This window comes from Hyperolius riggenbachi, chromosome 5 (genome assembly GCF_040937935.1).
Source record: "Hyperolius riggenbachi isolate aHypRig1 chromosome 5, aHypRig1.pri, whole genome shotgun sequence".
Classification (NCBI taxonomy): domain Eukaryota; kingdom Metazoa; phylum Chordata; class Amphibia; order Anura; family Hyperoliidae; genus Hyperolius; species Hyperolius riggenbachi.
This window is the reverse complement of record NC_090650.1, coordinates 381,126,011-381,139,198: the sequence shown is the minus strand read 5'-3', so window position 1 is coordinate 381,139,198 and position 13,188 is coordinate 381,126,011. Positions and strand designations below refer to the sequence as shown.

The following is a 13,188-nucleotide window of genomic DNA, read 5'->3' as shown; positions in this document are numbered from 1 at the left end:
AAAAACAAACAACAAACCCGTTAATTTAGGTCAGCGGTAGGGAACCTTGGCTCTTCAGCTGTGATAAAACTACAAATCCCAGCATGCATTTGCCTTTATTATTAATTAATGTGGTTGTCAGACTCCTGCAATGCATTGTGGGACGTGTAGTTCCTTAACAGCTGGAGAGCCAAGGTTTCCTAGCGCTGATTTAGGCAATACCAAACTTGTGCATTTACCACTTATTTTTGTATGTTTGTGAACCTGTTTTCTCTCACGCTTGAAGAAGAAGCTTACAGTTTTCAAGCTCACCTCCCCCTAGTGTTAAGTAGTGCAAACCCAAAATCAAATACTCCCCCCTCCCCGCATTAGTTTGTGCTCTTCCTCCAGATATAAAATTGTTAAATCTTGCTCCCAGTAGTAGCCGTGGCTCTTCCATCACCCCCATTGCCCCGAGTAACGGCAGGACTGTTCCTCACTCCTCCTCAGTGCAACTCTTCGTTTCTTCCAACTCCTGTCTCTGTATCACGTGACGTGCATTGGGAGTCGCAAGGTGATAGACTGCAAGGTGTGTAGCTACACTGAAGAGAGGAGAGAAGACCTGCCCTGCCACAAAGCAGGTAAAGTTTCATGCTCAGCTGCTCTGCAACAGGTCAGCACAGGAGCAGCCCCCCCTTAGCCCTCAGGACCCCTCGCTAGGGCTATGGTTTCACTCGTTTTGACAAAAAGATTTCGGCACAATTAACACCAAACTACATCTCACTCGTATGATTTACCTGCAATAAACCTCCATGCAGTGACCTCCAGGCTATGAACTTTCCCCTCACATCATACAGGGCAGCTATAAATGTCAGTCTCGTGGTCTGTGCCTGGAATATAACAGTATATAAATGTAGGTTTAAATGGACTTAGGTAAATGACTATTTTTTTAACATGTTTTTCAGCTCCCATACAGACAAATCTTGAACCAGTGACCTTATCTGTACTCTGTTTCCAGGAGAGTTTCTCAGTCACAGAGGCTTCATCAGCTCGACTTTGTTATTAGTGAGAGTAATGATAAAGTCTGACTGCAGAGGAACTGTTAAGGTGCCCATACATCGCCAGATGGATTAAGAGACAGCTCTCTCTCTGATTGTATCCAGATCTGTGGGCTGCCCATCACCGCAAGGAGATTCTCGATTAACTTCAGCATTAAATGTCTCGGGAATCGGCTCTGTGACGCCCCCCCCCCCCCCCCCCGCCGAGATGTAAATGTGCCCCTAGTCCCGTGCACTGGAAATTGCACCTGCTCCAGCTGCGGTGACTCCCAGTCTCGTCCGTTGTCCTCCTCGAGTGCGCCATCACACACATGCCATCACATGGTGGTGCGTATAGTACGTGGCATGTCTGTGAGGTCACACGAGCCTGGCAGCACTCGAGGGAGTCAGTGGACAAGATCGTGAGTCACCGCAGCTGGAGCAAGTGAGATCTCTAGTGCACAGGCACATTTACTTCTGGAGGGACAGCAGCCATCGGTCCATAGGTCATCGCGATATCGTACAGATGTGCACTCGATCAACCATGTTGGGCTGAGATTTTTCAGCATGTTCTATCAATACATTTAACTAATTCTGGCCCAAAATCTGTCAAATCGTTGAGGTTTGTTGCAGGACCAATTTTCATCCGAATGAAAAAAAAAAAGATTGAATGGTGACAAGTTAAGCCGTACATTGGTACTATACTCTCCATATATGCTTCCGGCATAGCTGTTAATCCACTGAAAATGTTGTGTACATTGCACTCAAAGGTGTCCCCTCATTCTTCTGCAGAGTACCTGCACATCACTCTTACACGTACCCACAGTTAGACTACCTAGGGCCTGATCGATGTGCTTTGTTCCTGTCTGCACCCTCTATGTGCACTCTTACCCAGGGCTAGTTTTCAAGTCTATTTAAAGAGACACTGAAGCGAGACTAAATCTCGCTTCAGGTCTTATATATAGCAGGGGCACGTGTGCCCCTGCTAAAACGCCGCTATCCCGCGGCTTAACGGGGGTCCCTTCACCCCCAACCCACCCCCCGCAAACCTGGGTCGGAAAAAGGTCGCTGGAGCTGATCTTCCTGGAGGCAGGGCTAACGGCTGCAGCCCTGCCTCCAGTCGCGTCTATCAGACGCGCATCGCCGCCTCTCCCCCGCCCCTCTCAGTGAAGGAAGACAGAGGGGCGGGGGAGAGGCGGAGGTACGCGTCTGACAGACGCGCATGGGGCAGGGCTGCGGCGGTTAGCCCTGCCCCAACCAGGAAGCGCTCCCCCGCTGCTCGGAGGGGGTTTGGGGGGACAGGGACCCCCGTTAAGCCGCGCTATAGCGGCGTTTTAGCAGGGGCACGCATGCCCCTGCTAGCTATGAGGTCTGAAGCGAGATCTATTCTCGCTTCAGACTCTCTTTAACAGCTACTCTACAGCTATAGCCTAAGTTTAGTTAAAGTACATATTTGGTGTACATTAAAAACTCAGAGGTATGCTAATGCTTAAAAGTTGGAATGCCCCAACACATTGTATGTTGGTAGGATTCAATGGAAACCCATATCAGCTGCTGTCCAGTGCATTGATCTGCCCCCCCTATGCAGAAAATGGCCCTGACCTTTTCTATATCAGATATAGAAAAGGCAGAGGCCTTTTCCTTCAAGTGGCAGGTCTACACACAGGAACCCGGCTGATATGTGGATCTGGAGAATCTTCTTATACAGATGATGTTCCGGGACATTCACAGGCTGGATTGGCCAACAGGGTAGAGTGTCAGCTTTGTGGCCAGGAGCAGATGCCATCTTAATATAGCTTTAAAATTCCCAAGCTTTAGCAGTAATGAAATGCCTTTTACATTACATACTTTCAATCAACAAGATTGTTATACGTAAATTAGAGGAGTCGGTGGAATCAAACTGAGGAGTCGGATGATTTTTGTACAGACTCAGTACACAACATTTTACAAGCTAGGTAAACTCTGTAACACAAGTATAATGTAATATTGGTCAGAGCTCATAAGTCATTTTATGAGTAGATGCAGGATTATGCAAACTTTGTATGCAAATTTACATTGGTCATGAGTTGGAGGAGTTGACCATGAATGGGAGGAATTGCAGATGAAGGCCCGTCTGCCCTTTCCTAACCAGTTGGACCTGTGTTAGGTGGTCGGAGGGAGAACATGAAAATGAAGGTATTTGGGTCTGCTTTTACAGGAAACCCAAGGTGAGAGTGATCTGGATTCTGGCATATTTATTTCTTTGTCAACAATGCCAGTTGCCTGACAGTCCTGTTGATCTTCTGGCATAAGAGTAAAACCTGACTCAGCTGAGGCAGAGTACCTGATCTGCATGCTTGTTCAGAGTCTATGGCTAAAAGTATTAGAGACACAGGGTCAGGGGGACAGCCTATGAAAATGACAAAAACATTGCCCGTACAGCAGCAGTGAACAAAATATCCCTTCTCGTGTAATGTTTCCTCACTCACTTGGAAAGTTCTCCGGAAGCTGAAGTTCTCTGGGAATGGGGAAGCTGTAAGCACCCGGGCTGCTAAACCTGGCTGGTCATCATAGTACAGCCATGGAATATTGGTCCTCCTGTGAGACAAGACATTCGTAAGACACTAGCCGTATCATAGGACACTCATTGCCTTGTGCATCTATAGAATATGAGGTTTACCAGAAAGAGATGGAATGGACCACTCCAAGGCCGGCGGTATTGGTAAATATGTATCGGAAGAGGCCGCAGGCATCGGTGCTCTGCAGAGTTACGGAGTGCATGCTCATCACACACATGTTCCCCAGTGCCTGGCAAGCTGTCTGATTGGAGTACAGCTGCAGAATTAGAAAAGCTGCATCAATAGAAGCTTTATTATAAAAGCTTTATGTGCAAAACATGTGATGTCTCCATTGTTACTCCATGTCATTGACTCACTTAGCAGTATGACCACAGGGTCAGCAACTAGCCTAGATTAAAGAGCACCTAAAGCATGCTCATAAATTAACGTAAAGCCCTTAACATCCAATAAGAAAGTAGAATAAAAAGTAAAAAAAAACAAAAAAGAAACACTTTCTCATCTGCTCTTCCATATTCTAATAAAGTTGCTGAAACCCTATCCCCCATCGGCAAAACTGCAGTGGGGTTTTACCCAAAGTCCTGTCGTACCAGCCCCCAGCTCTGTGCCCACCCCCAGTTCAGTTGCTGTGGCCCACCCCAGATAAGCAGCTGCCTATGGGCGTTTACATAATATTTTAGAGACAAATAAAATAAACAAACCTAAAAGAGAACGCAAATATACTAAATAATAATAGCATCCCATTGTTTTCCTTCATTAAATTACATATCCATCAATATATTCCTCTGTCTGGTTATACCTCACCATGACTCAATATCATCTAATGTGTATTGAATAGCTTTACATGGGCCTGCAGAGAAGAGAGTGATTGCTCCATTAGTTGAAGTCAAGCCTCTCTGCTGACTGGTAGCCTATCCTATCAGTCAGTCTCTAGTAGGCAGGTGTGGCTTCTGAAGCCACGCCTATGTTTGGTAGCCAATCCTGCCTGTAGTAAAGAAGTGTGGCTTCAGACCGAATTCGGGTAGTTAGGTGATCAGGCAGGTGAAGGATGGACATGAGAATCTATGAACTGATGCTGCCATTAAAAACTACACACTATCAAATGCATATAAAAACGGTGCCTGAACGTGAGCTTGAAATACTTAGATGCATACAATTACACCTATCATATCCACATAACTATCCAAATGCAAGTCCATACCAAACATGATGCGGCTGCTGCCTGCAGTTGGACGGAAAGCCATTCTGATCTTAGCAGAATTCCCTGGAAGGAAAACGCAGGAAATAATGAGACATCTCAAGCCATCCTCACTAGTAGTAACACAACATATAACGTGCTCACCAGCTGTGCGTAACGCATGGTTGGAATAGCTCTAGACAGGACATGGCCGGCTGCATTGAAACATATACCACCAGCCTAAGACACACAGAAGAAAGCATCAATTATTTAACATGCTACCTACTGCTTAAAAGTTACAAATGGGTTGAAAGTTGAAACACACATTAAGGGTTGGTTCACACTGACACTTACCTGCTAAATGGATCCGTCAGAACGGATCCGATTTCAATTCCGTTTCCCCATATCCACCCAGAACCCCATCACCAAAGTAGATTCTGCTGATTTAGCCAATGTATACCACAGGATCCATTTCTCATTGCCCCCAATGCGGTGCTTCAGCAAACCTGCGATCCCCGTTCAGCGGAGCGTGCGGAACAGATTCATTCGAAAAGAGCAATGTGAATGGATCCATTGGTTAACATTGGATACATACACCTACGATCCGTAACTGGACCGTTGTTAATTGCCAGTGCGAACAGGGCCAGGATACCTTCGTGCATCATTTCTGAACCCAGTGTGCCCAGTAAAAGGAAGCGCTCGTACACGAAACAAAGAAAGTGCACAAGCGTTTTCTTTCACTGGGCATGAGCAGTTCAGAAACTCACGCATACCTAGTTCAGAATCAGTTGTTCATCAGTTGGTGTACATTCGGAAGGGACTCCAAAAACAGTGAGAAGGAGGAAGATGGTGAGTAGTGGGAACTAACGCACCATTATTGAAATACAACCTTTCTGCACACTTTCGGAGTTGCTGCTGCAATATTAGATGTGAAGTACAGACGCACTGTAATGTCCTTACCAAGGTGTGCGGCTGGAAGCAGTTGCATGACCTGGTCTGATTGATGAACGACTGGTGGCATCTTTCACACCTAAAGAATGTTACACAACACTTTATGATACATGTGGCCGGATCGCTTTGAAAGAATGTACTGAGAAGTAGGAGAACAGAGTTCACGTACCAGATTCCTCGGATGTCAGCTGCTGTAAATGACGGCTCAGACCCATCACAGTCCACACATTCAGCTTCATGTAGTAGCGTGCCATTCACATCCCTCTCAACTAACAGGAGAAAATGTGAGCTCATCAGAGAAAAATTACACTTTAAACCATTAAAGATAACCAGAGATGAAAAATAGTAGTAGAACCGATACTTACCCGGGGCTTCCTGCCACCCCATAAACACATCTGAGTCCCACGCTGTCCTCCCGGTGGTCTGCCGTTCAGCTGCGATCAGGCCCGGTAACTTGCTCAGTCACGTCAGTCCGGGTCTACTGCGCAGGTGCAGTAGGTCCACACATGCGCTGAAGACTGAGCCTGGACGCGACTGAGCCAGTTACCGGGGCTGATTGCAGCTGAACGGCAGACCGCGGGAGGACGGCGAGGGACTCGTGTTTATGGGGCGGAAGGAAGCCTCGGGTAAGTATAGGTTCTACTACTATTTTCATCTCTGTGTCTCTTTAAACACGCCTTTCTCTGAATAAAGGCATTCTATTTCAGATTAAAAGACACCTGAACTTAGAGGTATGTGGTGGCTGTAATACCAAGGGCTGTGGAGTTGGTACAAAAATCATCTAATTCCGACGTTTATGAAACCACCGACTCCAACTCCAGGTACCCCAAATTGCTCAGACTCCACTGCCCTTGCCATTTCTATTGCCTTACCAACAATAGCAGTTGCCTGGCAGTCTTGCGGATCTATTTAGTATCAGTAGTCTCTGACTCACGCACCTGAAATAAGCATGCAGCTAATCTAGTCAGATCTCAGTCAGAGTGGTAGGATTTTTGAAGGTCTGATAGTGTGAAACAATATTCAGAGAGGGATCTGCAAGTCTGTTTTTCCCACAGGTGCTGATCTTGTATGTACTGTATATTGCTGGGTGAAAAGACAGGAATGGAGAGAGCGCACACTGTGAATGGAGTCTGATGTTGGCTAAGCACAATACCAAAGGTCTGACCTGTGAAGGCTGGGGGAACCCTTATGGGTGTCCAGCTGTTTTTGCTTGAGTCCCTGTAAAGGGACAACTGAAGTGAGAGGTATATGGCGGCTGCCACATTTATTTCATTTTATATCTTATAAGAAATATAAGATGGCCAGGCAGCTGGCAATGCTTAAAAGGAAATAAATATGGCAGCCTCCATATGTCTCTCCCCTCAGGTGTCCTTTAAGGCGAAAGGGGTACCAGGAATGGTGAGAAGAGGAAGGGTCAACGCACAGATGTATGTGGATTCCAGCATAAACATACCTGTGCTTACCGTAAGTAGGTATCCTTTATGGGTTCAATGCTGTGGTGAAATTTTCACAAGGATTCCAAATTCTTTCTCATTTATAAAGAGAAACATGATGCAAACATAAAATATTACAAGGTTACAAGGTAGGCTCACCCAATATTTTGCCGGGAGAACACTGGCACCTGCCGTCAGATGTTAAACCACTGGGACATCTGATACAATTCCATCCGTCAGCTGTCACACCCTGAAACGGTATGCAGATGGGTACAATGCATGGGTTATAATGACACTTTAAAGTAGATCGGTACTCATTTTATAACTGCATCTAAGCAATTTGTCTAATCAAGAATAGAGTATTTGTAGAAGAAAATGGGATTTCTTAAAGCGGATCAGAGATGAAAAACTAACTAGAACAAGTAACTTGTCTATATATCTTATCTAATCTAAAGTTTAGATAGTTTACACAGCAAATCTAGCTACAAACAGCTTCAATATAATATGATTATTTCTTCCTGTGATACGACAGCAGCCATGTTGTTTGTAATCATTACACACAGGCAAGCTTATCTGCATCTTCAGCACTTAGCCTGTGAAAAAAAACCTAATCCCCCCCTCCTCCTCCCTTCTGCCTCTGAAATCTCTGGCTAGTAATACCTCCCAATCCTCCTGCCCAGACTGAGCTCCCATGAACCCTTGCTACTGTTTGAAAATGCCAAGGCTCTCTGAAAAGCTGTGGGCGAGGCTTGTTTAGTTTATAGGGAATTAGTGTATTAAAAACAAAACAAAAAAGTATGTGGCTATAAACAATAGGAAAGGAACACAATTATTCAATGAGTAAAAGTTTATCTCGGATCTACTTTAAAGAGAACCTGTAGCAAAAAAAAGTTCCCCTGGGGGGTACTCACCTCGGGAGGAGGAAGCCTCAGGGTCCCAATGAGGCTTCCCCCTCTGCTGTAGCTGCAGGCAGTCCAGCGCTGGCTCCCCCAAAGTGTCCCGGATTCCTCCCTTGACAAGCCTGACAAGCGCCAATTTATTTACCTTTCCTGGCTCCAGCGGTGGCGCTGTTGCAGGTCTCCACACGGAGATAGGTGGAAATAGCCGATCTCTGTCGGGTCCGCTCTCCTGCGCAGGTGCAGGAGACTCGCGCCTGCGCAGTAGAGCGGCCCGACAGCGATCGGCTATTTCCACCTTTTCCTGAGCGGAGAGCTGATACTGCGCCTCCTCAATAGGATCCGGAGGCTTCCCTCACCCGAGGTGAGTAACCCCCAGGGGAAGTTTTTTTAAGGGCCCTTTCACACTGGGTCATGCGTCAAATTGACACACTATTACCGCACAAAAAAAACAATGGGGGAAATCACATTACCTGTATCGCGGTGTGCCGGAACTCCTCAACCTGACATGCTTCCAAAACTATGTTACTGCGCGTACTTGTGTCACTCTGCGTCGGACCGGAAGTCATATAAGTCTATGGCGGAGTGTTAACACCCACTGCAGGTTTTATGCGCATGCGCAGAAGTGTATTTTTTGCAAAACATTTCCGCGCACATGATCGCTTGGCCAGGAGAAAGTGAACGTCACTTCCTGCTTGGCCAGATGCCACACAGGAAATATCACTTAGTAATGCATAGCCCCCAACCGTCCCGTTTTCGTCGGGACGGTCCCGATTTTGGGGGGCACTCCCGCTATCCCGCGCTGCCCCCCTTGGTTCCGGCCGCTGTGGAGAGAGGGGAAAAAAAAAACGATCGAGGCACCAGCCCGGGGATGCGGTAAGGATGGCCGCCGCCGTTAAATTTCTCCCTCCTAATATGCCCCCCAGTGTCCCCTTCCCCCCGCAGAGTAAAATGCGCAGCAGGGCGGGCTGTAAATCTTACCATTGCCTCTCCGTGCGTACCGGGATCTAGCACTTCTAGGCTTCCTGCGACGTCACAGGAAGCGAGAGATTTACAGCCCGCTCCGCTGCGCATTTTACTCTGCGGGGGGGGGGGGGGGGGAAGGGGACACTGGGGGGCACATTAGAAGGGAGGGAGAAATTTAATGGCGGCGGCCATTCATGCCGCATCCCCGGGCTGGTGCCTCAATCGTTTTTTCCCCCCTCTCTGCCCACGCACGGCCACCCTCACCCTCCTCCCCACCCACTGGCACCCTCACGCGCCTCCCCTTTCGGGAGTAATTAATTAAAAAAATTTATTTAAAAAACGTTTTGGTGGGCGTGACTAGGGGGTTGGGGGTGTGGCCTAAGTGTCCCACTTTCTATAATTCAAATGTTGGGAGGTATGGTAACACGGTATTCCCTGAAGGCCTATTTCTGGTGGTGTGTGGTGAGGCTGCCACACCGCCAATATGCAGTGTGAAGGATAAACGATACCAGGGGTGAAAAACAGTAGAAACGGGGAGCAAGCATGTAAGGGGAGTAGTCCTGATGGCCATTGCTCCCCCCGGTCTCCTCTGTCCCCCGTTTTTTGTACCTAAATGCCCCCCAGCAGCCTCTTCCAGGTTGCCGGAGTCGGGCATTATAGCAGTACCTTACATGGTCATCTCAGGACAAAAGTTATATGTTGCAGCGTGTTAAAGAGGAACTTCGGCCTAAACAAACATACTGTCATTAAGTTACATTAGTTATGTTAAAATAGATAGGTAAAATAATCTCGGTACTATTTCGTTAGCCGGGCGCAACCCCTAGGTGGCGCTAAGTAATGTAGAATGTAATCCCCCTCGACCTGCAAAATCCAAGCGGCGTTAATGACTATTCCCCCTCCAGGCCGCCATGGATAGTAGGGAAAGATGTAACTCTGCTGCCAGCTGGTGAGGGAGATTACATTCTACATTACTTAGCTCAGTTGCGCCTGGCTAACAGAGTTTTAGTGCCACCTAGTGGTTGCGCCCGGCTAACGGAAAAGAACCATAATCTCTTACCCACCCTGTTTTAAAGAGACACTGAAGCGAAAAAAAATATATGATATAATGAATTGGTTGTGTTCTATGAATAATTACTAGAAGATTAGCAGCAAAGAAAATATTCTCATACTTTTATTTTCAGGTATATAGTGTTTTTTCTAACATTGCATCATTCTATAATATGTGCAGATTACACAACACTCAGCATTCAAAATGAGTCTTTCAGAGCAGTCTGTGAACTAATGACCTCTCCTCTAGCGGAGAAAAAGTAAACTGTTTACTTACAGTTGAGATAATAAAAGTCAGAAGACAGCCCTCTCCACGACTTTTTAAAGTCGTAGAGATTAATGGCTTTTTTGCATAGAGATAACAACTGGAGTTTCTCAACTCTTCCTGTACTGGAAACAATTACACTGATGTATTTGCTCTTAATGTTTTATTTCTTAGCTGTGCTACACATACAAATCATAATATCATCATTTTTTTTCCGCTTCAGTGTCTCTTTAAAAGAACAGGCAAATGTTTGTGATTTCATGAGGGCAGCCATCTTTTTGGTTGAAAGGAGGTGACCGGGAGCATGAGAGACAGTTCCAACTGTCCCGTGTCCTGATCACCCTTCCCAGGGCAACGAGAACAGCAACATCAGAAATCCCATCATGCTTTGCACAGTATTGGGGCAAACATGCCCAAGCGGTTTTCTTTGATGGGACGGAGGCCGCGGAGCTTAGCTTCTGTGCAGCTAAAAATTAGGCTTGGGTAAGAAACACAAAGTTCTGATGCTGTGAAACTGTTAAAGAAAACACCAAGCCCTTTCAGTGCTGCTGAGTAAATTTTTAGTCTGGAGGCTCACTTTAAGGGTTCTGTTCCACTAAGAAACACAATTGCAAAACTAACCATTTTGTCTGGACATTTCAAGCAGCTGACCGAGGGATCATTCCTGGAAGTAAGTCGGTATCCAGGAAGACAGTCACAGGATGTACCTAAAGAAAAGAGGACATATCACTGTTTGAGTGCCTGTATTGCTCCTTTTCTCCAACATTTCAGCTGTAGGCCCAAATACTCTTTCAGCAAACTTTTGCAAATGAAAATTACCTCTCAAGCCCGCTGTCTGCATGTCACCCTGGACCCCGCAATCTCCTTCACTTCCCACATCCAAAACCTCACAAAGTCCTGCAACTTCCACCTCAGCAAACTCCTCATCCATGCCCTCATAATTTCCCACCTTGACTACTGCAATGCCCTTCTGTCTGTTCTCCCTATGACCCGAATTGCCCCACTGCAGTCTGTCATGAATGCGGCAGCCAGAATTATCCACTCCACCCATCGCTCCACCACGGCGGCTCCCCTCCTTGAATCCCTCCACTGGCTTCCTATCCAGTTCAGAATCAGATTCAAGATACTGTGTCTGGCCTACAAATCTGTCCACCAAACCTGCACAACCTACATTTCCAATCTTACTCAGAGCTACACGCCTAGTCGCTCTCTCCACTCCTCCAATGAACTTTGTCTAACACCCCACAACCCCCCCCCCCCCACATTACCTAGTCCCATGCACTACTCCAGGACTTCTCAAGAGCTGCTCCAATATCATGGAACTCCCTACCTCCCCCCATTAGGGTTGCCCCCTCCTTCAACATCTAAGAAGGCCCTCAAAACGCACCTTTTCACTCTGGCCTACCCCTCCTTCCCACCTCACTGGTGCTCTAGATCCGCACCCCTAATTCTCCATCTGGATTGTAAGCCAGGTCGGGCAGGGTCCTCCTTGTGTCTCCTACTTGTTAACGCACCTCCATCACCGTACAACCATCCTATGGATCTGAGTGCGCTCGACTAGGCTAATCTCCATGCTCTCATCCAGTGACTTACTAAGCATTACCCTGTACTCATTCTGTGCAGCGTGATCTGGTTTGCATGTATTCCTGTTTTGTCCGATTGCTGTATGTCACCCCTAAATATTGTCTGTAACCTTAAGGGCTCGTTTCCATATAGCGCACTTTCAGGCGAGCTTATGGAAATGCGATCGCAGGTGCATCAGAGTGTGCACGGACTGCACTGTCTGCTGTTTCCATTCATGCGCTGCGAGTCACTTCTGAATGGTTGCCTGCATTTCGGGGCGATTGCGCCTGCGATTCCATTCATCATAATGAATGGGATCACAAGCTCCTCCCCCGGGAGTGAAGTGCGCGGCTCTGCTTTGCAGTGGAACTGAGCCCTAACTAATGTACAGCTCTGTGTAATATGCTGGGGCTTTATAAATACAATAAATAAGTAAATAAACTGAAAATTATGAAATTCTGTAAGAGTTAAAGAGGAACCCTCATCAAGCTTTCCCCTCTTCTCTACAAAGATTAACCACATCACATTAACCTTCAGTGACAATTTTCTTTATGAAAGCTTTGTGAAAAGATGAATAGACTGGGTTCCACTTTGTTCTGAAGCTTACTAGGTTATCTTGTGCTTTGTACAATTATTAATTACTGATAATTCTGGGCAAACACATAACCGCATTCTTCTGCAGGATGATTTATATGTAACCCCGCCCTTCCAGTGATGCTTAGCATAGGCCAGCCAAACTTGGCTCTCCAGCTGTTAAGGAACTACAAGTCCCACAATGCATTTGCCTTAATAAAACATGACTGTGGCTGTCAGACTCCTGCAATGCATTGTGGGACTTGTAGTTCCTTAACAGCTGGAGAGCCAAGTTTGCAGATCACTGGCATAGGCCAATAAGAAATGCAGAATTCTCACCCTCAGAGCATTCTGGGAGAACAGGTTTATTTCATACTGGCTTCGGCATTCTCAAAAACAAACATTCTGAAGAAATCACCTGCTAGTACTAAAGATGTTGCCACCTGTGATAAGTTTCAGGGTATAAATCAAAAGTTTGCCTTCTTAAAACAGAATGTATTTGCTATAATTCAGGTTGAAGTGAGCATATGAGGTATCCCACGATGCATCACTGCTGATTATGCAAATGATCCCTAGTTGTCCTTGTAAGCTAACCACACCTCAGAACTGCCAGCTGTGACTAGCTTACAGGGACGACAAGGGATAATTTGCATAATCAGGATTGATGCATCATGGTAGACATCATATGCTCATGTCAACCTAAATTATCGCAGATACCTTCTGTTTTAAGAAGGCAAGCTTGTTTTGCTTAACATTTTAGTAAGAGG

At 46.3% G+C, this 13,188-nt stretch overlaps 1 protein-coding gene across 4 annotated transcripts in view; it reads right to left on the bottom strand.

Annotated features, from left to right (window-relative positions):
• The window catches only part of TMEM67 (transmembrane protein 67), a 64,892-nt gene that overhangs the window by 45,940 nt on the left and 5,764 nt on the right, over positions 1–13,188 (bottom strand). For all 4 annotated transcript variants that reach the window (XM_068237645.1, XM_068237646.1, XM_068237647.1 and 1 more), the window contains exons 2-10: positions 10,907–10,992; positions 7,271–7,361; positions 5,848–5,947; positions 5,688–5,757; positions 4,893–4,967; positions 4,752–4,814; positions 3,655–3,809; positions 3,464–3,572; positions 756–848 (exon numbers count right to left, since the gene is read on the bottom strand). In XM_068237645.1, the coding sequence (XP_068093746.1) occupies positions 756–848; positions 3,464–3,572; positions 3,655–3,809; positions 4,752–4,814; positions 4,893–4,967; positions 5,688–5,757; positions 5,848–5,947; positions 7,271–7,361; positions 10,907–10,992 (842 nt within the window). The remainder of the gene's footprint in view (positions 1–755; positions 849–3,463; positions 3,573–3,654; positions 3,810–4,751; positions 4,815–4,892; positions 4,968–5,687; positions 5,758–5,847; positions 5,948–7,270; positions 7,362–10,906; positions 10,993–13,188) is intronic.